The sequence below is a fragment of the Hyla sarda genome, chromosome 3 (assembly GCF_029499605.1).
Source record: "Hyla sarda isolate aHylSar1 chromosome 3, aHylSar1.hap1, whole genome shotgun sequence".
NCBI classification, from domain to species: domain Eukaryota; kingdom Metazoa; phylum Chordata; class Amphibia; order Anura; family Hylidae; genus Hyla; species Hyla sarda.
In genome coordinates this window covers 447,790,210-447,817,527 of record NC_079191.1, presented here as the reverse complement: position 1 = coordinate 447,817,527, position 27,318 = coordinate 447,790,210, and the positions used below count along the sequence as shown (strand labels likewise).

The 27,318-nt window shown below is 42.3% G+C and overlaps 2 protein-coding genes across 3 annotated transcripts in view; one reads left to right on the top strand and one right to left on the bottom strand.

Annotated features, from left to right (window-relative positions):
• Positions 1–21,333, bottom strand: part of LOC130363207 (epoxide hydrolase 1-like) — a 58,021-nt gene extending 36,688 nt beyond the window's left edge. The window contains exons 1-5 of one of the 2 annotated variants that reach the window (XM_056568678.1): positions 21,136–21,333; positions 8,051–8,164; positions 7,093–7,291; positions 4,930–5,110; positions 4,566–4,793 (exon numbers count right to left, since the gene is read on the bottom strand). In XM_056568678.1, the coding sequence (XP_056424653.1) occupies positions 4,566–4,793; positions 4,930–5,110; positions 7,093–7,291; positions 8,051–8,079 (637 nt within the window). In that variant the 5' untranslated portion in view covers positions 8,080–8,164; positions 21,136–21,333. Of the gene's footprint in view, positions 1–4,565; positions 4,794–4,929; positions 5,111–7,092; positions 7,292–8,050; positions 8,165–18,736; positions 18,752–21,135 lie in introns of those variants that run through there. The other variant, XM_056568679.1, reaches the window with a different exon arrangement.
• Positions 20,285–27,318, top strand: part of LOC130361095 (uncharacterized) — an 85,826-nt gene continuing 78,792 nt past the window's right edge. Inside the window, exons 1-6 of the mRNA XM_056563661.1 lie at positions 20,285–20,296; positions 21,303–21,351; positions 21,683–21,771; positions 23,528–23,685; positions 24,268–24,506; positions 25,784–25,918. Coding sequence (XP_056419636.1) covers positions 20,285–20,296; positions 21,303–21,351; positions 21,683–21,771; positions 23,528–23,685; positions 24,268–24,506; positions 25,784–25,918 — 682 coding nt within the window. The remainder of the gene's footprint in view (positions 20,297–21,302; positions 21,352–21,682; positions 21,772–23,527; positions 23,686–24,267; positions 24,507–25,783; positions 25,919–27,318) is intronic.

The window sequence follows — 27,318 nt, the reverse complement described above, 5'->3', positions numbered from 1 at the left end:
TATAATATAGAGTAATATAATCCACTGTATAATATATATCTTCAGTATAATATAGAGTAATATAATCCACTGTATAATATATCTTCAGTATAATATAGTGTAATATAATATATATCTTCAGTATAATATAGAGTAATATAATCCACTGTATAATATATATCTTCAGTATAATATAGAGTAATATAATCCACTGTATAATATATCTTCAGTATAATATAGAGTAATATAATCCACTGTAATATATATCTTCAGTATAATATAGTGTAATATAATCTACTGTATAATATATCTTCAGTATAATATAGTGTAATATAATCCACTGTATAATATGTATCTTCAGTATAATATAGTGTAATATAATTCACTGTATAATATATATCTTCAGTATAATATAGTGTAATATAATCCACTGTATAATATATCTTCAGTATAATATAGTATAATATAATCCACTGTATAATATATATCTTCAGTATAATATAGAGTAATATAATCCACTGTATAATATATCTTCAGTATAATATAGTATAATATAATCCACTGTATAATATATATCTTCAGTATAATATAGTGTAATATAATCCACTGTATAATATATATCTTCAGTATAATATAGTGTAATATAATCCACTGTATAATATATATCTTCAGTATAATATAGTGTGATATAATCCACTGTATAATATATATCTTCAGTATAATATAGTGTAATATAATCTATTGTATAATATATATCTTCAGTATAATATAGTGTAATATAATCCACTGTATAATATATATCTTCAGTATAATATAGTGTAATATAATATATTGTATAATATATATCTTCAGTATAATATAGTGTAATATAATCCACTGTATAATATATATCTTCAGTATAATATAGTGTAATATAATCCACTGTATAATATATATCTTCAGTATAATATAGTGTAATATAATCCACTGTATAATATATATCTTCAGTATAATATAGTGTAATATAATTCACTGTATAATATATATCTTCAGTATAATATAGTGTAATATAATCCACTGTATAATATATCTTCAGTATAATATAGTGTAATATAATCCACTGTATAATATATATCTTCAGTATAATATATCTTCAGTATAATATAGTATAATATAATCCACTGTATAATATATATCTTCAGTATAATGTAGTGTAATATAATCCACTGTATAATATATATCTTCAGTATAATATAGTGTAATATAATCTACTGTATAATATATCTTCAGTATAATATAGTGTAATATAATCCACTGTATAATATATATCTTCAGTATAATATAGTGTAATATAATCCACAGTATAATATATATCTTCAGTATAATATAGTATAATATAATCCACTGTATAATATATATCTTCAGTATAATATAGTGTAATATAATCCACTGTATAATATATCTTCAGTATAATATAGTGTAATATAATCCACTGTATAATATATCTTCAGTATAATATAGTGTAATATAATCCACTGTATAATATATATCTTCAGTATAATATAGTGTAATATAATCCACTGTATAATATATCTTCAGTATAATATAGTGTAATATAATCCACTGTATAATATATATCTTCAGTATAATATAGTGTAATATAATCCACTGTATAATATATATCTTCAGTATAATATAGTGTAATATAATCCACAGTATAATATATATCTTCAGTATAATATAGTGTAATGTAATCCACTGTATAATATATATCTTCAGTATAATATAGTGTAATGTAATCCACTGTATAATATATATCTTCAGTATAATATAGAGTAATATAATCCACTGTATAATATATCTTCAGTATAATATAGTGTAATATAATCCACTGTATAATATATATCTTCAGTATAATATAGTGTAATATAATCCACTGTATAATATATCTTCAGTATAATATAGTGTAATATAATCCACTGTATAATATATATCTTCAGTATAATATAGTGTAATATAATCCACTGTATAATATATATCTTCAGTATAATATAGTGTAATATAATCCACAGTATAATATATATCTTCAGTATAATATAGTGTAATGTAATCCACTGTATAATATATATCTTCAGTATAATATAGTGTAATGTAATCCACTGTATAATATATATCTTCAGTATAATATAGTGTAATGTAATCCACTGTATAATATATATCTTCAGTATAATATATCTTCAGTATAATATAGTATAATATAATCCACTGTATAATATATATCTTCAGTATAATGTAGTGTAATATAATCCACTGTATAATATATATCTTCAGTATAATATAGTGTAATATAATCTACTGTATAATATATCTTCAGTATAATATAGTGTAATATAATTCCACTGTTTAATATATATCTTCAGTATAATATAGTGTAATATAATCCACAGTATAATATATATCTTCAGTATAATATAGTATAATATAATCCACTGTATAATATATATCTTCAGTATAATATAGTGTAATATAATCCACTGTATAATATATCTTCAGTATAATATAGTGTAATATAATCCACTGTATAATATATCTTCAGTATAATATAGTGTAATATAATCCACTGTATAATATATATCTTCAGTATAATATAGTGTAATATAATCCACTGTATAATATATCTTCAGTATAATATAGTGTAATATAATCCACTGTATAATATATATCTTCAGTATAATATAGTGTAATATAATCCACTGTATAATATATATCTTCAGTATAATATAGTGTAATATAATCCACAGTATAATATATATCTTCAGTATAATATAGTATAATGTAATCCACTGTATAATATATATCTTCAGTATAATATAGTGTAATGTAATCCACTGTATAATATATATCTTCAGTATAATATAGTGTAATGTAATCCACTGTATAATATATATCTTCAGTATAATATAGAGTAATATAATCCACTGTATAATATATCTTCAGTATAATATAGTGTAATATAATCCACTGTATAATATATATCTTCAGTATAATATAGTGTAATATAATCCACAGTATAATATATATCTTCAGTATAATATAGTATAATATAATCCACTGTATAATATATATCTTCAGTATAATATAGAGTAATATAATCCACTGTATAATATATCTTCAGTATAATATAGTGTAATGTAATCCACTGTATAATATATATCTTCAGTATAATATAGTGTAATGTAATCCACTGTATAATATATATCTTCAGTATAATATAGTGTAATATAATCCACTGTATAATATATATCTTCAGTATAATGTAGTGTAATATAATCCACTGTATAATATATATCTTCAGTATAATATAGAGTAATATAATCCACTGTATAATATATATCTTCAGTATAATATAGTGTAATGTAATCCACTGTATAATATATATCTTCAGTATAATATAGTGTAATGTAATCCACTGTATAATATATATCTTCAGTATAATATAGAGTAATATAATATATTGTATAATATATATCTTCAGTATAATATAGTATAATGTAATCCACTGTATAATATATATCTTCAGTATAATATAGTGTAATGTAATCCACTGTATAATATATATCTTCAGTATAATATAGTGTAATGTAATCCACTGTATAATATATATCTTCAGTATAATATAGTGTAATGTAATATATTGTATAATATATATCTTCAGTATAATATAGTGTAATATAATCCACTGTATAATATATATCTTCAGTATAATATAGTGTAATATAATCCACTGTATAATATATCTTCAGTATAATATAGTGTAATATAATCCACTGTATAATATATATCTTCAGTATAATATAGTGTAATGTAATCCACTGTATAATATATATCTTCAGTATAATATAGAGTAATATAATATATTGTATAATATATATCTTCAGTATAATATAGTGTAATATAATCCACTGTATAATATATATCTTCAGTATAATATAGTATAATATAATCCACTGTATAATATATATCTTCAGTATTATATAGTGTAATGTAATCCACTGTATAATATATATCTTCAGTATAATATAGTGTAATGTAATCCACTGTATAATATATATCTTCAGTATAATATAGTGTAATGTAATCCACTGTATAATATATATCTTCAGTATAATATATCTTCAGTATAATATAGTGTAATATAATCCACTGTATAATATATATCTTCAGTATATGTGTATGATATAATATAGTATAATATAATCTACTTTGTATATGTAATATACAGAGTAAATAATAATTTGATATAATCTACATGATAGTATATATAATACACTGTAATAATGCAGGTTATTATATCCGCTGCCCAGGTCTCAGGATGTATCTAAACCTTCACCACTGGCCTCACATGATGTGCTTGGCGCTCCGGGGCCCCTGCACCCATCATTTACCTTCTCTAGGGCCACATCTTCTTATGAAGTAGGGACATCATTAGCACCAGGATTGTTGTGACCCCGCCCCTGAGGCCCCTGTACAGTGACCCCGCCCCTGAGGACCCTGTACAGTGACCCCCGTCCCTGAGGACCCTGTACAGTGACCCCGCCCCTGCTTACCCTTCTTGTGTGGGGCCTCAGAGAAGCCGTATCCAGGTATGGAGGGACAGATGACCTCGAAGGTGATGCTGGGGTCCAGTCCGTGATTCCCCGGTTCGGTCAGGAGAGGGATAATGCGGTAGAATTCATAGAAGGATCCGGGCCAGCCATGGACCAGGAGGAGGGGGACGGCCTTCTGTCCAGGCTTAAGGTGCGGGGGCTTCACATGGACAAAGTGGACGTCCAGACCTGCGGTGAGATTGTAGAGAGTCAGTGGCGTATTCTGACATTGGGGGGTTTCAGGGACCCTCTCACCGTGGCGCCCTGTATGCTGTCTATAATAATAGTGTGTGCTATACAATCTATTATACCAGGGGGCGCTCACCCTCGATGCGGGTCTTGTAGTGCGGGTATCTGTTGATGGTCTCCACCTGTTGGGCCCAGTCATACGTGTTTCTCCAGTAGGAGACGATCTTCTGGAGCTCTGTACCTGGTAATCCATAATGGAACTGAGCGTCCTCCAGAGGGAAGACATAGCGGGTGTGATCCAGGCGGGCATGCAGATCCTGGAGAGACCACACAAGAGTCAGATGGGAGGAGCTAAGATGTAACTCAGGGGATGGTCCTAAGGCCATATCACAGCTGAGGGTTTGTTACAGTTGACTAGTTTATGTCCCGGCCCAAGATCATGTCTGATGACCCGGACTGACGTTGCTCCAGAATACATGTGCAGCCTTAGTGTGAACATAGCCTGAGTGTGATGAGCATAGCCTCAGCGTGATGAGCATAGCCTCAGCGTGATGAGCATAGCCTCAGCGTGATGAGCATAGCCTCAGCGTGATGAGCATAGCCTCAGTGTGAACAGTGTGATGAGTATAGCCTTAGCGTGATGAGCATAGCCTCACTGTGAACAGTGTGATGAGTATAGCCTTAGCGTGATGAGCATAGCCTCAGTGTGAACAGTGTGATGAGTATAGCCTTAGCGTGATGAGCATAGCCTCAGTGTGAACAGTGTGATGAGTATAGCCTTAGCGTGATGAGCATAGCCTCAGTGTGAACAGTGTGATGAGCATAGCCTCAGTGTGAACAGTGTGATGAGTATAGCCTTAGCGTGATGAGCATAGCCTCAGTGTGAACAGTGTGATGAGTATAGCCTTAGCGTGATGAGCATAGCCTCAGTGTGAACAGTGTGATGAGCATAGCCTCAGTGTGAACAGTGTGATGAGCATAGCCTCAGTGTGAACAGTGTGATGAGCATAGCCTCAGTGTGAACAGTGTGATGAGCATAGCCTCAGTGTGAACAGTGTGACGAGTATAGCCTTAGCGTGATGAGCATAGCCTCAGTGTGAACAGTGTGATGAGCATAGCCTCAGTGTGATGAGCATAGCCTCAGTGTGAACAGTGTGACGAGTATAGCCTTAGCGTGATGAGCATAGCCTCAGTGTGAACAGTGTGACGAGTATAGCCTTAGCGTGAGGAGCATAGCCTCAGTGTGAACATAACCTCAGTGTGATGAGCATAGCCTCAGCGTGAACAGTGTGATGAGTATAGCCTTAGCGTGATGAGCATAGCCTCAGTGTGAACATAACCTCAGTGTGAACATAATCTCAGTGTGATGAACATAGCCTCAGTGTGATGAGCATAGCCTCAGTGTGATGAGCATAGCCTCAGTGTGAACATAACCTCAGTGTGATGAGCATAGCCTCAGTGTCAACATAACCTCAGTGTGATGAGCATAGCCTCAGTGTCAACATAGCCTCAGTGTGATGAGCATAGCCTCAGTGTGATGAGCATAGCCTCAGTGTGAACATAATCTCAGTGTGATGAGCATAGCCTCAGCATGAACAGTGTGATGAGTATAGCCTTAGCGTGATGAGCATAGCCTCAGCGTGAACAGTGTGATGAGTATAGCCTTAGCGTGATGAGCATAGCCTCAGCGTGAACAGTGTGATGAGTATAGCCTCAGTGTGATGAGCATAGCCTCAGTGTGAACATAACCTCAGTGTGATGAGCATAGCCTCAGTGTGATGAGCATAGCCTCAGTGTGAACATAACCTCAGTGTGATGAGCATAGCCTCAGCATGAACAGTGTGATGAGTATAGCCTTAGCGTGATGAGCATAGCCTCAGCGTGAACAGTGTGATGAGTATAGCCTCAGTGTGATGAGCATAGCCTCAGTGTGAACATAACCTCAGTGTGATGAGCATAGCCTCAGTGTGATGAGCATAGCCTCAGTGTGATGAACATATCCTCAGTGTGATGAGCATAGCCTCAGTGTGATGAACATATCCTCAGTGTGATGAGCATAGCCTCAGTGTGAACATAACCTCAGTGTGATGAGCATAACCTCAGTGTGATGAGCATAGCCTCAGTGTGAACATAACCTCAGTGTGATGAGCATAGCCTCAGTGTCAACATAACCTCAGTGTGATGAACATATCCTCAGCGTGAGCATAGCCTGAGTGTGACACTGGCCGGTCATCTCCCTCCTGTCCTGATGGTTTGTTACAATGTGTCAGCGCCCCCTCACCCCCACTCTCCCCGGTACCTTAATATCCTCCTCTGACGCCTCCACACGGAAAGGTCTCACCCCGGTGTCCTCGTTCTTCTGGGGCTTCTCCCCCGGTCCCCACCACCCATCCCCCATCTCTATGGTTTTCTTTCTGCGTCCACATAACATCCAGCAGAGTGCGGCGCCCCCCACAGGAACCAGCGCGCTGTACGGCCAGTGATCATTGAACGCCGACCTACAGGAAGAGAAGAACAAGGATCTACCGAGTATATGACAGATAGTGATATATCCTGCAGACTATTACACCTCTGACCTCTATACAGATCTGCAGAACATTGCTCTGTCCTCTCCTCCTCCTGATACATAGTGATATATCCTGCAGACTATTACACCTCTGACCTCTATACAGATCTGCAGAACATCGCTCTGTCCTCTCTACCTCCTGATACATAGTGATATATCCTGCAGATTATTACACCTCTGACCTCTACAGATCTGCAGAACATCGCTCTGTCCTCTCTACCTCCTGATACATAGTGATATATCCTGCAGATTATTACAACTCTGACCTCTCTACAGATCTGCAGAACATCGCTCTGTCCTCTCTACCTCCTGATACATAGTGATATATCCTGCAGATTATTACACCACTGACCTCTATACAGATCTGCAGAACATCGCTCTGTCCTCTCCACATATACATAGTGATATATCCTGCAGATTATTACACCTCAGACCTCTCTACAGATCTGCAGAACATCGCTCTGTCCTCTCTACCTCCTGATACATAGTGATATATCCTGCAGATTATTACACCACTGACCTCTCTACAGATCTGCAGAACATCGCTCTGTCCTCTCTACCTCCTGATACATAGTGATATATCCTGCAGATTATTACACCTCAGACCTCTCTACAGATCTGCAGAACATCGCTCTTGTCCTCTCTACCTCCTGATACATAGTGATATATTCTGCAGACTATTACACCTCACCTGCCGTTCTCCAGGATTTGCCTCCACATGTTGGAGTCTCCGTTCTTTGCTTGTTCTTCAGGTTTTGCAGCGTCTCCTCCTCTTCCTCTTCCCCTGGGTGTGAATAGTCACTGACTAAGGGTCCGAGAACAATCCCAAAGTGCAAAGTATCACAGACAATTCGCACGCTCTTAAAGGGCCAGTAACCCTGTATGTGCCGGCAGCAATTCTTTGCAGGTGCAGGTAAAATTCAGCGTCTGCGTTCACTTGATACAGGTAACAATTGTTTCGCGCGCTTGCGCACTTCAACGGACCCTTTAAGGGTCCGTTGAAGTGCGCAAGCGCGCGAAACAATTGTCTCTTTTAATGATCTGCATTGTCTGGATACAATATATATGAAGTGTGCAAAGACTAAAAGGTCACAATGCAGTCATACAAAATACATAGAACTTTATTAATCGCAAAAAAAATCACAATGCATTTAAAATATACTTAACCCCTTAAGGACCGGGACAATTTTTATGTTTGCTTTTTCGTTTTTTTTCCCCCTTCTCCTCGCCTCGTAACTATTTTATTATTCCCTCCACAGACCGGTGTGAGGTTTATTGTTCTTGTCGTCGTCATTGTTGTTTTTTGTGCGACCAATTGTACTATGTAATGACGTCGTTATTACATTAGATTTAAATAGATTTTTTTTACACTCAACTTTTTTGGTCAAACGGGAAATAGGAGGATTGTATTGTTATTGGGGGAGGGGCTTAGTCACACTTTGAAATAAATATTTTTTTTTTTTTTACTAATTTTACTTTTTATGTCCCCATAGAAAACTATTTGTAACGATCATTAGATTGCAGATACTGATCAGTGCTGAACATATACAAAGCATTGATCAGTGATATCGGCCATCTACTCCTCTGGTCTGCTAGAGGGCAGGTGCGGGGACCTCTGGTGGCCATTATGGCTCATTGAACCCCTGTTCCGAACGCTGGAGTCGGTGCCGGGAGCTCGTGACGTCATAGCCCCGCCCCTCATGACATCACGCCCCCTCCCATAGACATGCATTGAGGGGGCGGGGGGGTGGACATCATGAGGGGGTGGGGCTATGACGTCACAACCTCCCAGCGCCGACTCCTTTGTTCCAAACACTGAGCAGCGGAGTACCCCTTTAAGCTGCGAGTGGTCTGATCAGTCACCCATAGCCACAATATTGCCTCACATGCTGTGATTAGTACAGCATCTGAGGAGTTAATGGCGGACATCAGCGTGATCTCTGATGTCCGCCATTACTGGTGGGTCTCTGGATGCTGATAGCAGCCGGGACCCGCAGAGCATGAAGCGAGCGCAGCTCCTGAGCTCGCTTCATGTACAGGACGTAACTGGACATTCTGGTGATCTGTAATGCAATATAATCCGAAGGATGGGGGATAAGTTATAGATCACGGGGGGGTCCGAGCGCTGGGGCCCCCGGGATCTCCTGGACGGGGCAGCAGCGGTATGTTGGAAAGGGGGCGTTCCGTCCTCGCATGACGCGGTGGCCAACACCCCCTCTCCATGTACCCCATAGAGATATATATAGAGGGGGCATGTCTGCGGCGGCTTTCTGCTGGGGATGAAACTTCACCACCACAAGGAGGGATACGCCCCCTCCCACCACCACAAGGAGGGACACGCCCCCTCCCACCACCACAAGAAGGGACACGCCCCCTCCCACCACAAGGAAGGACAAGCCCCCTCCCACCACCACCACCACAATGAGGGACACGCCCCCTCCCACCACCACAAGAAGGGACACGCCCCCTCCCACCACCACCACCACAAGGAAGGACAAGCCCCCTCCCACCACCACCACCACAAGGAAGGACAAGCCCCCTCCCACCACCACCACCACAAGGAGGGACACGCCCCCTCCCACCACCACAAGGAGGGACATGCCCCCTCCCACCACCACAACAAGGGACACGCCCCGTCCCACCACCACAAGAAGGAACATGACCCCTCCCACCACCACCACACGGAGGGACACGCCCCCTCCCACCACCACCACAAGGAGGGACACGCCCCCTCCCACCACCACAAGAAGGGACACGCCCCCTCCCACCACCACCACAAGGAGGGACACGCCCCCTCCCACCACCACCACCACCACAAGGAGGGACACGCCCCCTCCCACCACCACCACCACAAGGAGGGACACGCCCCCTCCCACCACCACAAGGAGGGACACGCCCCGTCCCACCACCACCACCACAAGGAGGGACACGCCCCCTCCCACCACCACAAGGAGGGACACGCCCCTTCCCACCACCACCACAAGGAGGGACACGCCCCCCTCCCACCACCACCACCACAAGGAAGGACACGCCCCCTCCCACCACCACCACCACACGGAGGGACACGCCCCCTCCCACCACCACACGGAGGGACACGCCCCCTCCCACCACCACACGGAGGGACACGCCCCCTTCCCCTCATGGGAGTTATAACCCTGTGAGATGAGGGAAAGATGTAAACTAATGGACGTTCACAATGAAGCTGCAGTAACACAAGGACGGTAAATTCACACAGATCAGTCATTTCTAAAATTGCGCCAAATTTATAGCCCGACTTGCGCCTTTTTGTAAATTTGGTGCAGGGAGTTAAAAAGCCGCCAGTGAAAGAAAAGAAGTAAAAAAACACAAACCAAGGGGATTATTCGTAAAAAAATACTCCACTGCGCCAAAATACTGCGCCAAATTTACCCAAGAAAACCCGGATAAATGCTCCATAATTTCCCCCCATGTTCCAAGCCGATCCATTTAAATCCATCTCCCCCAAAAGTTTCGTTTTTTCTGGCGGGATCGGATCATTGCGCTCTCCTGCATGTTGCGTCATATGCGCCAAAAACCACAGGGGGCAACAACAAGGCCCAAGATGAGACCCTAATATTCCTGCAGTACTCACGTGTAAATCCTCCGCCTCCCGAGGGTGTGAACAGCGTCCGATCCGATTTACTGTCCTATATTTTGGGGACACCGTACTCACTGGGGCGGAGCAGCGTTCACCAACCTTTCCCGTACCAGGAGATGCTGAGAGTTGTAGTTCTGCAACAGCTGGACAACAGCTGGAGAGCCGCAAGGCCCTAAAATCTGTTCCTGCTGCCCCCTGTGGTGATGGCCGGTATAACCCTAATCTGTCAGAATATAAATGTGATGACATTGGGGGGGGGGGGTATTTATGAAGCCCTTTACCCTTGTTTTCTGGGGATTATTTGGTGCAAAAATATGGCGCAGTGCGTTTTTTGCGCCTTTTCATTTACGCACATTCCTTTCCTTGGCGGCAGTACGTGCATTTTCAGTCGGGTTTTTGCAGTGGTCAGAAATTTATGCAAATGCGACTTTTTAAAAAGGCGCAAAATTTGGTGAAAACCCTTTAAAAAGGCGCAAATCACCTCCATAAAAAAAAAGTGGCCTAGAAAACACATTACAAGAAGGAGTTAAATATTTATTTCCTATAAAATAAAATATACCGTATTTTTTGCCGTATAGGACGCACTTTTTCTTCCCCAAAAAAGGGGGGGGTTGGTTCGTCTTATACGGTGAATACACCCGTATCGCGGCGGTTCCAGCGGCCATCAACGGCCGGGACCCGCGGCTAATACAGGACATCACCGATCGCAGTGATGCCCTGTATTAACCCTTCAGACGCGGCGATCAAAGCTGACCGCCGCGTCTGAAGCGAAAGTGACACTAAGGCTGGGTTCACACCACATTTTTCAAATACGCTAACCGTATCCGGTTTTCCGCAAAAAAACGTATCCGACCGTATCCGAAACCGTATGCATAGAGAATGCATTGTAAACCGTATTCCCAATGTTGTGTACGGTTCCATCCGTTTTGCCTCGGATACGGTTTTGCCGATTTTTCAACCATAGGCAAAAACGCTGTCGATCACGTTTTTGCCTCCGGTTGGAAAACCGTATGCGGTTCTTTTAACATTGTTGTCTATGAGAACCGTATGCAGAATTTCAGAATACGGTTGCACGCGGTTTTTCTAATCCGTTTTTGGAGTTGACACATGCGCAGATTGGAATTTCAATAGAACAATAGTAACTTTATTAAATTGCTGGAAAACTAATTCCAACAAAATAGCAAAACCGTTGTGAAAAAACTGATGCAAACGGATAGAACCGTACGGGGAAAAACCGTATACGTTTTAATTTGGAGTCATACGGTTGTATACGGTTGCATACGGTTTTTGCCATACGTTTTTTAGCGGAAAACCGTATACGGTAACCGTATTTGAAAAACGTGGTCTGAACCCAGCCTAACCCGGCTGCACCGGGAGGGACCTTACCTGCCTCCTCGGTGTCTGCTCCGTGCCGGGATCCCCTGCACAGTCGGTGCTCTCCTTCGTCGTCATCACATCGTCGCGCACGCCGTCCCGTCATCCAATAGGAGCGCCGTGCGTAGCAACGTGATGGCGGCGACGGAGAGCGAGGATGCCGGGCAGCAGAGACGTTCCGGAGCGACGGGGACAGGTGAGTATAACCTCCAATACCAGTGGTCTTCAACCTGCGGACCTCCAGATGTTGCAAAACTACAACTCCCAGCATGCCCGGACAGCCGTTGGCTGTCCGGGCATGCTGGGAGTTGTAGTTTTGCAACATCTGGAGGTCCGCAGGTTGAAGATCACTGTGACCTATACTGTACATTGTATTCTAGATTTTCCTCATTTAAAATTGGGTGCGTCTTATATGCCGGAGCGTCCTATAGGGCGAAAAATACGTAAATACGCGGCAAATACGCCAGGTGGGAACGTACGCTTAAAGGGATATTCCAGGAAAAAACTTTTTTATATATATCAACCGGCTCCAGAAAGTTAAACAGATTTGTAAATTACTTCTATTAAAAAATCTTAATCCTTTCAGTACTTATGAGCTTCTGAAGTTAAGGTTGTTCTTTTCTGTCTAAGTCCTCTCTGATGACACGTGTCTCGGGAACCGCCCAGTTTAGAAGCAAATCCCCATAGCAAACCTCTTCTAAACTGGGCGTTTCCCGAGACAGGTGTCATCAGAGAGCACTTAGACAGAAAAGAACAACCTTAACTTCAGAAGCTCATAAGTACTGAAAGGATTAAGATTTTTTTTAATAGAAGTAATTTACAAATCTGTTTAACTTTCTGGAGCCGGTTGATATATATAAAAAAAAAAAAAAAGTTTTTTCCTAGAATACCCCTTTAAAGTCTGAAAGAGCTTCCTGTACGGTGGGGTAATTCACACACATTTCTGAAATTGCACCAAATTTAGAGCCCAACTTGCGCCTTTTTGTAATTTGGTGCAGGGAGTTAAAATGCCGCCCATAAAAAAAAGGAGTAAAAAAGCTCACCCCACAGGCATTACTCATAATCCCCCCATTGTACATAGCTGTAGGTGCTCCTGATAGGAGTTGGGGTCTATTCACACAGAGAATAAAGCCCATAGACGTCTATAGGATTCCGCACTCCTAAGCACAAGCGGAATTTCAGAAGTGGAGTGTGGAATCCTATACACGTCTATGGGCTTTCATTTGGGTTAACCCTTTACAGTCCTGCAACATTTAGAAGAGTTGAAAACATTTTGCTTTGTAAGATTTTTTTCAGGGCATGCTGGGAGTTGTAGTTCCTCCACAATTTAGGAGCCACAGGTCGGGGATAACAGGTAAAGCACCTTATTAGTCGCTGACTACAGACTCGTCATCATGAGGGTGGCAGATATCACTCTCCTGCAGTGACAGAAATGATCATAATATGAATGGGCCGAATTCTTCTCACAGCTGGGGATTTGTTATCACGTATCAGTGCAGACAATCCTCTGTGAGCTCAACACATTATCAGCACTGGTCTCCTCCCTCTGCTGTTTCTTACAGTGTATCAGTGCAGACAATCCTCTGTGAGCTCAACACATTATCAGCACTAGTCTCTTTCCTCTCCTGTTTGTTACAGTGTATCAGTGCAGACAATCCTCTGTGAGCTCAACACATTATCAGCACTAGGCTCTTTCCTCTCCTGTTTGTTACAGTGTATCAGTGCAGACAATCCTCTGTGAGCTCAACACATTATCAGCACTAGTCTCTTTCCTCTCCTGTTTGTTACAGTGTATCAGTGCAGACAATCTGTGAGCTGAACACATTATCAGCACTGGTCTCTTTCCTCTCCTGTTTGTTACAGTGTATCAGTGCAGACAATCCTCTGTGAGCTGAACACATTATCAGCACTAGGCTCTTTCCTCTCCTGTTTGTTACAGTGTATCAGTGCAGACAATCCTCTGTGAGCTCAACACATTATCAGCACTGGTCTCCTCCCTCTGCTGTTTGTTACAGTGTATCAGTGTGGACAATCCTCTGTGAGCTGAACACATTATCAGCACTGGTCTCTTTCCTCTCCTGTTTGTTACAGTGTATCAGTGCAGACAATCCTCTGTGAGCTGAACACATTATCAGCACTGGTCTCTTTCCTCTCCTGTTTGTTACAGTGTATCAGTGCAGACAATCCTCTGTGAGCTCAACACATTATCAGCACTGGTCTCCTCCCTCTGCTGTTTGTTACAGTGTATCAGTGTGGACAATCCTCTGTGAGCTGAACACATTATCAGCACTGGTCTCTTTCCTCTCCTGTTTGTTACAGTGTATCAGTGCAGACAATCCTCTGTGAGTGAAACACATTATCAGCACTGGTCTCTTTCCTCTCCGGTTTGTTACAGTGTATCAGTGCAGACAATCCTCTGTGAGCTGAACACATTATCAGCACTGGTCTCTTTTCCTTTGCTGTTTGTTACAATGTATCAGTGCAGACAATCCTCTGTGAGCTGAACACATTATCAGCACTAGGCTCTTCCCTCTCCTGTTTGTTACAGTGTATCAGTGCAGACAATCCTCTGTGAGCTGAACAAATTATCAGCACTAGGCTCTTCCCTCTCCTGTTTGTTACAGTGTATCAGTGCAGACAATCCTCTGTGAGCTGAACACATTATCAGCACTGGTCTCTTTCCTCTCCTGTTTGTTACAGTGTATCTGTGCAGACAATCCTCTGTGAGCTGAACACATTATCAGCACTAGGCTCTTCCCTCTCCTGTTTGTTACAACGTATCAGTGCAGACAATCCTCTGTGAGCTCAACACATTATCAGCACTGGTTTCTTTCCTCTCCTGTTTGTTACAGTGTATCAGTGCAGACAATCCTCTGTGAGCTGAACACATTATCAGCACTGGTCTCTTTCCTCTCCGGTTTGTTACAGTGTATCAGTGCAGACAATCCTCTGTGAGCTGAACACATTATCAGCACTGGTCTCTTTTCCTTTGCTGTTTGTTACAGTGTATCAGTGCAGACAATCCTCTGTGAGCTGAACACATTATCAGCACTAGGCTCTTTCCTCTCCTGTTTGTTACAGTGTATCAGTGCAGACAATCCTCTGTGAGCTCAACACATTATCAGCACTGGTCTCTTTCCTCTCCTGTTTGTTACAGTGTATCAGTGTGGACAATCCTCTGTGAGCTGAACACATTATCAGCACTGGTCTCTTTTCCTTTTCTGTTTGTTACAGTGTATCAGTGCAGACAATCCTCTGTGAGCTGAACACATTATCAGCACTAGGCTCTTCCCTCTCCTGTTTGTTACAGTGTATCAGTGCAGACAATCCTCTGTGAGCTGAACAAATTATCAGCACTAGGCTCTTCCCTCTCCTGTTTGTTACAGTGTATCAGTGCAGACAATCCTCTGTGAGCTGGACACATTATCAGCACTGGTCTCTTTCCTCTCCTGTTTGTTACAGTGTATCTGTGCAGACAATCCTCTGTGAGCTGAACACATTATCAGCACTAGGCTCTTCCCTCTCCTGTTTGTTACAACGTATCAGTGCAGACAATCCTCTGTGAGCTCAACACATTATCAGCACTGGTTTCTTTCCTCTCCTGTTTGTTACAGTGTATCAGTGCAGACAATCCTCTGTGAGCTGAACACATTATCAGCACTGGTCTCTTTCCTCTCCTGTTTGTTACAGTGTATCAGTGCAGACAATCCTCTGTGAGCTCAACACATTATCAGCACTGGTCTCTTTCCTCTCCTGTTTGTTACAGTGTATCTGTGCAGACAATCCTCTGTGAGTGAAACACATTATCAGCACTGGTCTCTTTCCTCTCATGTTTGTTACAGTGTATCAGTGCAGACAATCCTCTGTGAGCTCAACACATTATCAGCACTGGTCTCTTTCCTCTCCTGTTTGTTACAGTGTATCTGTGCAGACAATCCTCTGTGAGTGAAACACATTATCAGCACTGGTCTCTTCCCTCTCCTGTTTGTTACAATGTATCAGTGCAGACAATCCTCTGTGAGCTCAACACATTATCAGCACTGGTCTCTTTCCTCTCCTGTTTGTTACAACGTATCAGTGCAGACAATCCTCTGTGAGCTCAACACATTATCAGCACTGGTTTCTTTCCTCTCCTGTTTGTTACAGTGTATCAGTGCAGACAATCCTCTGTGAGCTGAACACATTATCAGCACTGGTCTCTTTCCTCCCCTGTTTGTTACAGTGTATCAGTGCAGACAATCCTCTGTGAGCTCAACACATTATCAGCACTGGTCTCTTTCCTCTCCTGTTTGTTACAGTGTATCTGTGCAGACAATCCTCTGTGAGTGAAACACATTATCAGCACTGGTCTCTTTCCTCTCATGTTTGTTACAGTGTATCAGTGCAGACAATCCTCTGTGAGCTCAACACATTATCAGCACTGGTCTCTTTCCTCTCCTGTTTGTTACAGTGTATCTGTGCAGACAATCCTCTGTGAGTGAAACACATTATCAGCACTGGTCTCTTTCCTCTCCTGTTTGTTACAGTGTATCTGTGCAGACAATCCTCTGTGAGCTCAACACATTATCAGCACTAGTCTCTTTCCTCTCCTGTTTGTTACAGTGTATCAGTGCAGACAATCCTCTGTGAGCTGAACACATTATCAGCACTGGTCTCTTGTCCTTTGCTGTTTGTTACAGTGTATCAGTGCAGACAATCCTCTGTGAGCTGAACACATTATCAGCACTGGTCTCTTTTCCTTTGCTGTTTGTTACAGTGTATCAGTGCAGACAATCCTCTGTGAGCTGAACACATTATCAGCACTGGTCTCTTTCCTCTCCTGTTTGTTACAGTGTATCAGTGCAGACAATCCTCTGTGAGCTGAACACATTATCAGCACTGGTCTCTTTCCTCTCCTGTTTGTTACAGTGTATCAGTGCAGACAATCCTCTGTGAGCTGAACACATTATCAGCACTGGTCTCTTTCCTCTCCTGTTTGTTACAGTGTATCTGTGCAGACAATCCTCTGTGAGCTCAACACATTATCGCACTGGTCTCTTTCCCCTCCTGTTTGTTACAGTGTATCAGTGCAGATAAGATGTATGGGTCGGGGATGATTTATCTGCGGGGTAGGGCTGACATTCGGAGTGTGCGTTGTTCGGCCGCACCTAGCCCTGGCAGCCCGTAACCAGCGCAGTGTGTTTGCAGTGCACACAGAAACACTGTGCAGAAGCTGCAGCTGAGAACAGCGAGATGCTGACATTCTGCGCCAGGATCCCTGACAGGCAGCGGCGGACATGACAGGTCTGTGAGCCCCTGAGATCTCCCCATCTCCTCCAACACTCCCGGGGGCACTCAGCTTTTCCTAACTCCTGAACGACAAATAACCCCCCCCCCCCCCCAAACTCCTGCCATATTGTATTGCTGTTGTGCACTTTAACCTGCGCACACATCTTTTCTTTGACTTTTTTTTTATCCTAAACAAAAACCTGCCCCTCATTTTTCTACAATGCAGTTTTTTCCCCAAAAATATAGTGAAGGAGATTTATCAAGTTCCGTAGTAGATTTTTTTCCGTAAAAAAAAAAAAAGCACGTGCGACTTTTCTATACATGCTGCGACTTTTTGATTTTTGCTTCTTCCAAAGCCCATTTCTGAAATCTGCTCACGTAGTAATATTATTTTTTATTATCAAGTGGTCATGTACTTATCAAATGCGATAGTCGCTATTTATGAAGAAAAAAAGTCGCATATGCATTCCGGGTCCCACCTGGCTTTACCACTTTAACAACTGTTCTTGTTCTGCATCATGAAACAAAGCTACTACATTAAAGGGGTACTCCGGTGGAAAACTTTTTTTTTATTTTTATTTTTTTTAAATCAACTGGTGCCAGAAAGTTAAACAGATTTGTAAATTACTTCTATTAGAAAATCTTAATCCTGCCAGTACTTATTAGCTGCTGAATACTACAGAGGAAATTCTTTTCTTTTTGGAACCCAGAGCTCTCTGCTGACATCACAGCCACAGTGCTCTCTGCTGACATCTCTGTCCATTTTAGGAACTGTCCAGAGCAGCATATGTTTTCTATGGGGATTTGTCTCCTACTCTGGACCGTTCTTAAAATGGACAGAGGTGTCAGCAGAGAGCACTGTGGTCATGATGTCAGCAGAGAGCTCTGTGTTCCAAAAAGAAAAGAATTTCTTCTGTAGAATTCAGCAGCTAATAAGTACAGGAAGGATTAAGATTTTTTAATAAAAGTAATTTACAAATCTGTTTAACTTTCTGGCACCAGTTGATAAAAAAAAAAAAAACTTTTCCACTGGAGTACCCCTTTAATGTTAATTATAGAAATAATTAATTACATAACTAATAACTATTCATTTTGAGGTTGAAAATACACACTGCGCACCTTGTTAATTTTAGGACACGTACATGCTGGAGCACCCACTAAATAAAAAAGTGAATGTTGTGTTAAAATAGAATAAAAAATAAGAATTTTTACAGACTACGTAAATTTCTTCTTAAAAAACAGAACCCTCCATAGTAATACAGCTTCATGCACATTTTGGGGTGGGTAACGTACCGAGCCGTTCTTTTTTGTGGCTTCACTATTGTTTATGTGCCTGTTGGTGCTGCGCTGTCTTCCTTCTTGACGTAAACTCCGGCCTCAGCGCAGTGATGCGAGACTCCGCCCACCAACGTCCCAAAAATGCGGGCTCAAAATTAAACAAAAAAGCCTCCGGAGTACGGATATTCATGGTGCGGCATAGAATGTTTTTAATATTTTTAACATTTCTGAGGAGGGTGGATGGGTTGTTGCGGTATAGTTGGAGTGCAGCTATTTAGTGCGAGGCCTGCCAGTCAGGGTGTCACTGATGCGGTGCACCCCCGCTCCCGGTCACTCTCTGGCAACGCTACTGGTAATAAAGGGTAGATAAAGAACTCCGGATATTAACATAAGAGAAAACTTTTCTGCTTTAGGGTACGTTCACACGAGCGGATTTTTTTGCGGGTTTTCCGCTGCGTATTTGAAAGTGGGCGGGCTCTTCTCGGCTGTCCGCAGCAGATTTTCTGCGGTGGAATTTACGCTGCGGAAAATCCGCCGCAGTCCCTACTGACTTCAATGGGGCTTGCGGCGGATTTTCCGCAGCCTAAATTCCACCGCGGAAAATCTGCTGCAGACAGCCGTGAAGAGCCCGCCCACTTTCAAATACGCAGCGGAAAAGCTGCAAAAAAAAAATCCGCTCGTGTCAACATACCCTTAAAAAATGTTTTTGGTAAGCGGGTTTCCCGGGTTTTGCTTACGTTTGATTTATTTATCAAGGCCGTGCAACTGTTTGATAAATAGGTCGCATTTAAGCAAAAGTAAGTAAAAAAGAAGAAATTGCCATAGAAAAGCCAAACGCTTAAAAAGAATGATAAATCTCCTCGTATTAATATAGGCTTTTTTTTTTTTTTTTTTTAGTTTGGCGTTTTATCCCCTGTGTTTTTTCTCAATACAGGTCATGTGATTTCTATAGAAGAATTGTGGGTAAAAAAAAAAAAAAAAAAACTCCCATTTACCGTACAGGCGCTTTTTTTCTGGAGTTTTTTTTTTTTTTTCCCCTACCCATAGAAGTCAATGGGAGGTAAAACATCAGCGTCACTATAGGGGGAACCAAAAAAATCACGTGGGCCTGGTGTTTCATATTTCCGCGAGACCCGTTCACACTGCGGAATTTCCGCGGCGGACAATTCTGCGCTGAAATTGTTCCCTGCAAAGAAAGTACATGTTGATTCTTTGCGCGGAAGTCCGTGAGCACTGCATAGTGATCAATGATGACGGCTCAGTGCCCCGCGGCCCTAGCGCCGAAGTATCTTCGGCGGAGGCCGCCAGGTGGAATCTCCGCTCGCGGAATTCAGCGAGCGGAGATTCCGCAATGTGAACGCACCCATAAGGAGAAAACACATGCTAAAAATGGATGTTACTGTATGCCAGTGTTTCCCAACCAGAGCGCCTCCAGCTGTTGCAAAACTAAAACTCCCAGCATGCCCAGACAGCCAAAGGCTGTCTGGGCATGCTGGGAGTTGTAGTTTTGCAATAACTGAAGGCAAATTGAATGGGAAACACTGGTGTACACCATTACAGCTGAAGCCGTTTCCTATTGACTTACATAAAATAAAATAAAAATGGACGGCAACAAATAATATTTGGGTGTACACAATTGCGCAGTTTACAACGGTTTTGCATACAGTGAAATTCCACAAACAGTGAAGCCAAAAAAAAAAAAAAAAAGACTCTGGGGGACATATATCAATCCTCGAACAACGGAGCAGTCGCCCATAGCAACCAATCAGATTCCAGCCTGTAGCAACCTATCAAATTCCATCTTCCACTTATCAGTTACCCATAGCAACCAGTCAGATTACAGCTTTCTAGTCATTAGTCGCCCATAGCAACCAGTCAGATTACAGCTTTTTAGTCATTAGTCGCCCATAGCAACCAGTCAGATTACAGCTTTTTAGTCATCAGTTGCCCATAGCAACCAGTCAGATTACAGTTTTTTAGTCATTAGTCGCCCATAGCAACCAGTCAGATTACAGCTTTTTAGTCATCAGTTGCCCATAGCAACCAGTCAGATTACAGCTTTTTAGTCATTAGTCGCCCATAGCAACCAGTCAGATTACATCTTTTTAGTCATTAGTCGCCCATAGCAACCAGTCAGATTACAGCTTTTTAGTCATTAGTCACCCATAGCAACCAGTCAGATTCCAAGTTTTAGTCATTAGTCACCCATTGCAACCAGTCAGATTCCAAGTTTTAGTTACCAGTTGTCCATAGCGACCAGATTCCAGCTTTCAGTTGCTCATAGCAACCAATCAGATTCCATCTTCCTGTTAGCAGTTACCTGTATCAACCAGTCAGATTTCATATTTTATTTCTCAGTTGCCCATAGCAACCAGATTACAGTTTATTAGTCATCACTTGTCCATAGCAACCAGTCAGATTACCGCTTTTTAGTCATCAGTTGCCCATAGCAACCAGTGAGATTACCGCTTTTTAGTCATCAGTTGCCCATAGCAACCAGTGAGATTACAGCTTTTTAGTCATCAGTTGCCCATAGCAACCAGTGACATTACAGCTTTATAGTCATCAGTTGCCCATAGCAACCAGATCAGATTCCAGATTGTATCTTTCCGAGGCCTTTTTAAAGCAGGAATCTGGTTGGTTACTATGGACACCTGACAAATGATAGGAATTGTATTGGTTGCTATGGGCAACAGGTTCCTGGTTATTTTTTGGGCAACGACAGAGAGACGGGTGGAAAGTTCCAGATATAAGGGTGATGTCTGACGATTCCATCTCTCTCCGCAGCGCCGGACGTCCACGAGGCAGAACTGGAGGAACTCCTCATATACGACGACCTCTTCCTGGAATATTTCAACACTTTTCTCGCCCTTTCTGTGAGTTACATCCACCATGACCGAAATCTCTATTCCAATCTCAATGTCACTGAATGGAAACCCTTCCCCGTCCCCCATCGGCCCTATAGTTTTTGTCAAATATTCTCGTTCCCAATTTTCTGTTACTTGGAAACGGTCAACAAGCAGGTAAGACCAGGATGCCTCCAGCTGTTGCAAAACTACAACTCTCAGCATGCCCGGACAGCCGTTGGCTGTCCGGGCATGCTGGGAATTGTAGTTTTGTAACAGCTGGAGGTCCACTCTTTAAAGAACACTAGAATAGATCATAAATGGCTGATAACAGACGGCAATAGATATTCTCCTGTCCTCTAGTCATCACCCCCGCTGCCTGGAATGGCTGATAACAGAGAACAATAGGTTTGCGTTCACTTATACACCGTACTCTGAGAGGACATAGCCCGCAGGTGCGCTGTCCCTTTAAGTCTGACTCTCAGTCATGTAGGTAAACAGAGGTAGATGACTGTGTATTGTGCACCGTGGGCCGGGGATTAGGCGAGGGGTCGGGTGTGGTGACCCGTGGCGCCAGGTATGTGGTTGTACATTAAACAGACACTTCAGACGGATCGCCATAATAACACAATAGATAAGGCAACAAATCGGGGCAGACCCAGGCCATGAACCATAGCAACCCCTGCCCCAGCCAAAACTGCGCACATCCGGCCCTGCTCAGTCATCCGCCATCTTCTTTAATTCTTTCAGTATTTTATGATAACTGATACAGGGACGATCATTAACATATATATATATATATATATATATATATATATATATATATCAACTGGCTCCAGAAAGTTAAACTGATTTGTAAATTACTACTATTAAAAAATTTTAATCCTTCCAATAATTATCAGCTGCAGAAGTTGAGTTGTTCTTTTCTGTCTGGTAACAGTGCTCTCTGTTGACATCTCTGTCTGTCTAGGGAACTGCACAGAGTAGAAGAGGTTTGCTATGGGGATTTGCTTCTACTCTGGACAGTTCCCGAGACACGTGTCATCAGAGAGCACTTAGACAGAAAAGAACAACTCAACTTCAGCAGCTCATAAGTACTGAAAGGATTTTTTAATAGAAGTAATTTACAAATCTGTTTAACTTTCTGGAGCCAGTTGATATATATATTTAAAAAAAAAAGTTTTTTTCCTGGATAACCCCTTTAATAGGCTATTACCTAGTATCTATGGTGGTGTAGAGAAGTTTAGGTTTAATATCCAATATCTCTGGTGGCCTAGAGAGATTTTGGGGTTAAAATCTAGCATCTCTGGTGGTCTGCAGATGTTAAGCAGTCAATATGTATTATCCCTGGTGGTCTAGAGAGGTTAATACCTAGTATCCCTTTTGGTCTAGAGAGGTTTGGGGGTTAATATCTTGTAACAGATGTTTAGCAGTTAATATGTATTAATATGTATTATCCCTGGTGGTCTAGACGGGTGTAGGGGAAATATCTAGTATCTCTGGTGGTCTAAAGAGGTTAAGGGATTAATGTCTAGTTTCTCTGGTAGTCTATACAGGTTTAGGGGTTAAAATCTAGTATCCCTGGTGGTCTAGAGAAGTTTAGGGGTCTAATACATTGTGTAACCCTGGTGGTCCAGAGAGGTGTAGGGGTTCATATTTAGTACATAGGGCTCCAGCCGCCCAGCCTAGGGTTACATGACAGGATTGTGTCCGCCTGCAGCCACCACTAGAGGGAGCTCACTGCCGGCTGATGTATACGGGGCTCCATCTCTTCCCATCTCCTCAGGCCTTCCCAGTGAGGACCAACTATGACCGGCTGACGGGAAACGTTCAGGATGTGGACGGGACGTTACAGGATCGGGCCCAGGACTACGGCGCCGACGACCTACAGAGGGAGGCCACACTGTTCTGGCTGCGGCAGGAGCGCCTCGCGCTGTTCAGCAGGTGAGCACAGGGCAGTAATGGGGGGTGGGGGCATCAAATACCCCAAAACTGCCACCGACACAGAGGAGAGCCGCGTGCCCGCCCCCTCCTCCTCCCCCGCCTACAGCGCACGGGTCATGTGACTTTCTTACTTCTAATATACTTTTTTCCTTAATGCTGTCAGAGGCTGAAAACCTCGTCCTGCTCACATCTGAGGGTTTGTTACCATGTATCAGCGCACACTATGTGAGAAAACACAGCAGCAGCACAACTCTCCCTCCGGTAGCTTATAGCTACACTAATACACTGTGACAAGACCTCAGCTGTGGGAGCAGGACAAGGCTGGGATGGGTAAATAATGGCTTCCATTCACTGACATGGAGCGCAGATCTTAAAAAAGATTAGAAACTGAAATACAAAGCGTATTAGAAAGTTGCAAAAACTTTTTATTAAACAAATAATGATTCCTTTACCGAAGACTTGACCGTCCCTTTAAGACAACTGAGTGCTTAACCCCTCCCAGTCCATTAGGCCACACCCACACTTCAGCACTGATGCCTGTTCCATGAAAACTCTCATGACTTCTTCTTCATTCTTTTTTAGGTCTCCGCTCTATTTAGAATACAAGTTGGCCAAGTTACTAGTGCGCCCCCTGGAGGATCGGCAGCCTGGGAGCCGCTACAGCATTCGCGGGTACAGCCGCCAGACGGACAGCGCCGCCCTGTCTACCGGTCACTGCTCAGCGGCCCCTCAGGGACTCAGTAGCCCCAGTATCTTGCTGGGGCTGCCAGGACCTGAAGGAAGTTTCCCAAATCGGGTTCACAGCACCCCGGCCGCTCCAGGTGATTATAGCGTTAACCGGTCATCATGTATCGGGTCATTGTGTAAAAGTCTGCGCAAAACTTACAGCAATATGTAACGTTAATATCAAGCGGGCGCTGGCTGTTCATTATAGGTGACATATGGTTGGGATCAAAGATAACTCAGATCTCGGCCATTTAGCCCTTTAGATGCTGTGGTCAATAACAACTGCGGCATCTAGGTGGTTAAACCAACCATTAACTTGTTCTGATCCCTTAGAGCCAAAGTCTCCAAACTGTGGACCTCCAGCTACTGCAAAACTACAACTCCCAGCAGATTCAACATGTTTCCCATCACTAACTGTCATCAGGGACAGTAAGGCTCTAATATTAGATTGTCCCTGATGACGCAGTTGGTAGTGAGAAACATGTCGAGAGGTTTTGATAGCGGGTTTACTTTTACTAAAGCAGTGGTTTCCAAATTGTGCACCTCCAGATGTGGCAAAACTACAACTCCCAGCATGCCTGGACAGCAGTTGGCTGTAATCGCACTGAGCCAAAGAATAAAGTTCACTAATACCATAAACACCCTACAAATGGAACCCAACCCCCCTCCTACCAAAGCAAAACTGCATTTTTTTTTTTTTTTACATTTTACCCCACAAGTTTTTTGGGTTTTACAATAAAAATATGAGGTAAAATAAAAAATGGCAATAAAATATACAACATGTTCAACCAAAAAATAGGGACCTTATTAGTATATATACTTTGTCGCACGTGGTTTAGTTTTTGCATCTTCCTATTATACTGCGGTATCTATAGTGAATTATTGGCTCTTTATAATTCTGTCCCCTGATGAACCCTCAACATTTTATGGAGGAAATCTGTTGGGATTAGGTGCTTTTGTGATGAAATTGGGGGGTCGTATCTGACGCATTTTATTATGATTCTTCTACCATTTTACTGCATGTTATCGGCTCTGTTGGTCATCTAACGTCTTATTTTGCACAAATTTGCTTTATCTTAAAGGGGTACTCCGCTGCTCAGCGCTTGGAACAAAATGTTCCGAATGCTTAGAGCCGACACCGGGAGCTCATGACGTAATAACCCCTCATGACGTCACGCCCCGCCCCCTCAATGCAAGTCAATGGGAGGGGGCGTGACAGTCGTCACGCCCCCTCCCATAGACTTGCATTGAGGGGGCGGGGCGTGATGTCATGAGAGGGCGGGGCTATAGACTAAAAGTGTCCTCTACAGGTCACATGACAGCCCCCCGAATATTACAGCATCAGTGATTGGTCTGTGTTCTCTCCTTACAGGATATGAATCGGACACGTATAGATTGTCGCTCCTGGCGCAGTACGGAGACGCCATCATACGGCTCTGCCAACCTCACAGCCCTCAGGGGGTGGACAGCGACCTCTACGGCCCCTTCACTCACAGTGAGGCCAATGGTGAGGAGCGGCCACGACATCTCTGATTATTATCTACTCCGAGGAGGACACTGCCGGGTCTGAGGGATTCGGGGATGTCAGAGGCATCGGGGCATTTAAAGGGCCGGTTTGGATTTTTCTTTTTATTTATTTTTTTATTTTGTTTTTATTAAGGTTTTTTTTCATAAACCGTAAAAAATTACAAACAATACAAGTAAAATGTGTGATTAAAGAGAACGAACAACTATGGCAAATGTAAAAAGGGTCAAAGAAGCCAATAACAAAAAAGTCCATGACTAAGATGAGACAGGACAAGACGTGACGAGACAGGAGACAGGAGGAGGGGAGGGGGGATGGGTAGTAAGGTAGGAGGCGTGGTCTTGATTAGGGTAGTGTTGCCAGGAAAACCACACCACTTTTATTTCTATCTACACCTGATGAGTGGGCGGGCCTTCCTGCTGTGATGTCAGAGCTGTGCTGTGCACCTTGGGCCAATCAGATGTGTCTCTCTGCTGCTCCTCCTCCCCTCTCACAGCAGTCAGACTCTGCAGCTGCATCTCCCCTCCTTAATACATAGTATCCATTGTGGTGTAGTCACGTTTAATACATACTGTAGTATTCCTAGTGGTCTGAAGAGGTTTAGGGGTTAATACATAGTATCCCTGGTGGTCTGAAGAGGTTTATGGGATGATGCCTAGTATCTCTGGTGGTCTAGTGAGGTTTAGGGGTTAATACATAGTATCCCTGGTGGTCTAGTGAGGTTTAGGGGTTAATACATAGTATCTCTGGTGGTCTAGTGAGGTTTAGGGGTTAATACATAGTATCCCTGGTGGTCTGGGGACGTTTAGGGGTTAATACATAGTATCCCTGGTGGTCTGAAGAGGTTTTGGGGTTAATACATAGTATCCCTGGTGGTCTGGAGACGTTTAGGAGTTAATACATAGTATCCCTGGTGGTCTGGGGACATTTAGGGGTTAATACAAAGTATCCCTGATGGTCTGAAGAGGTTTTGGGCATAATACATAGTATCCCTGGTGGTCTGGGGGCATTTAGGGGTTAATACAAAGTATCCCTGGTGGTCTGAAGAGGTTTTGGGGTTAATACATAGCATCCCTGGTGGTCTGGAGACGTTTAGGAGTTAATACATAGTATCCCTGGTGGTCTGGGGACATTTAGGGGTTAATACAAAGTATCCCTGATGGTCTGAAGAGGTTTTGGGCATAATACATAGTATCCCTGGTGGTCTGGGGACATTTAGGGGTTAATACAAAGTATCCCTGGTGGTCTGAAGAGGTTTTGGGGTTAATACATAGTATCCCTGGTGGTCTGGAGACGTTTAGGGGTTAATACATAGTATCCCTGGTGGTCTGGGGACATTTAGGGGTTAATACAAAGTATCCCTGGTGGTCTGAAGAGGTTTT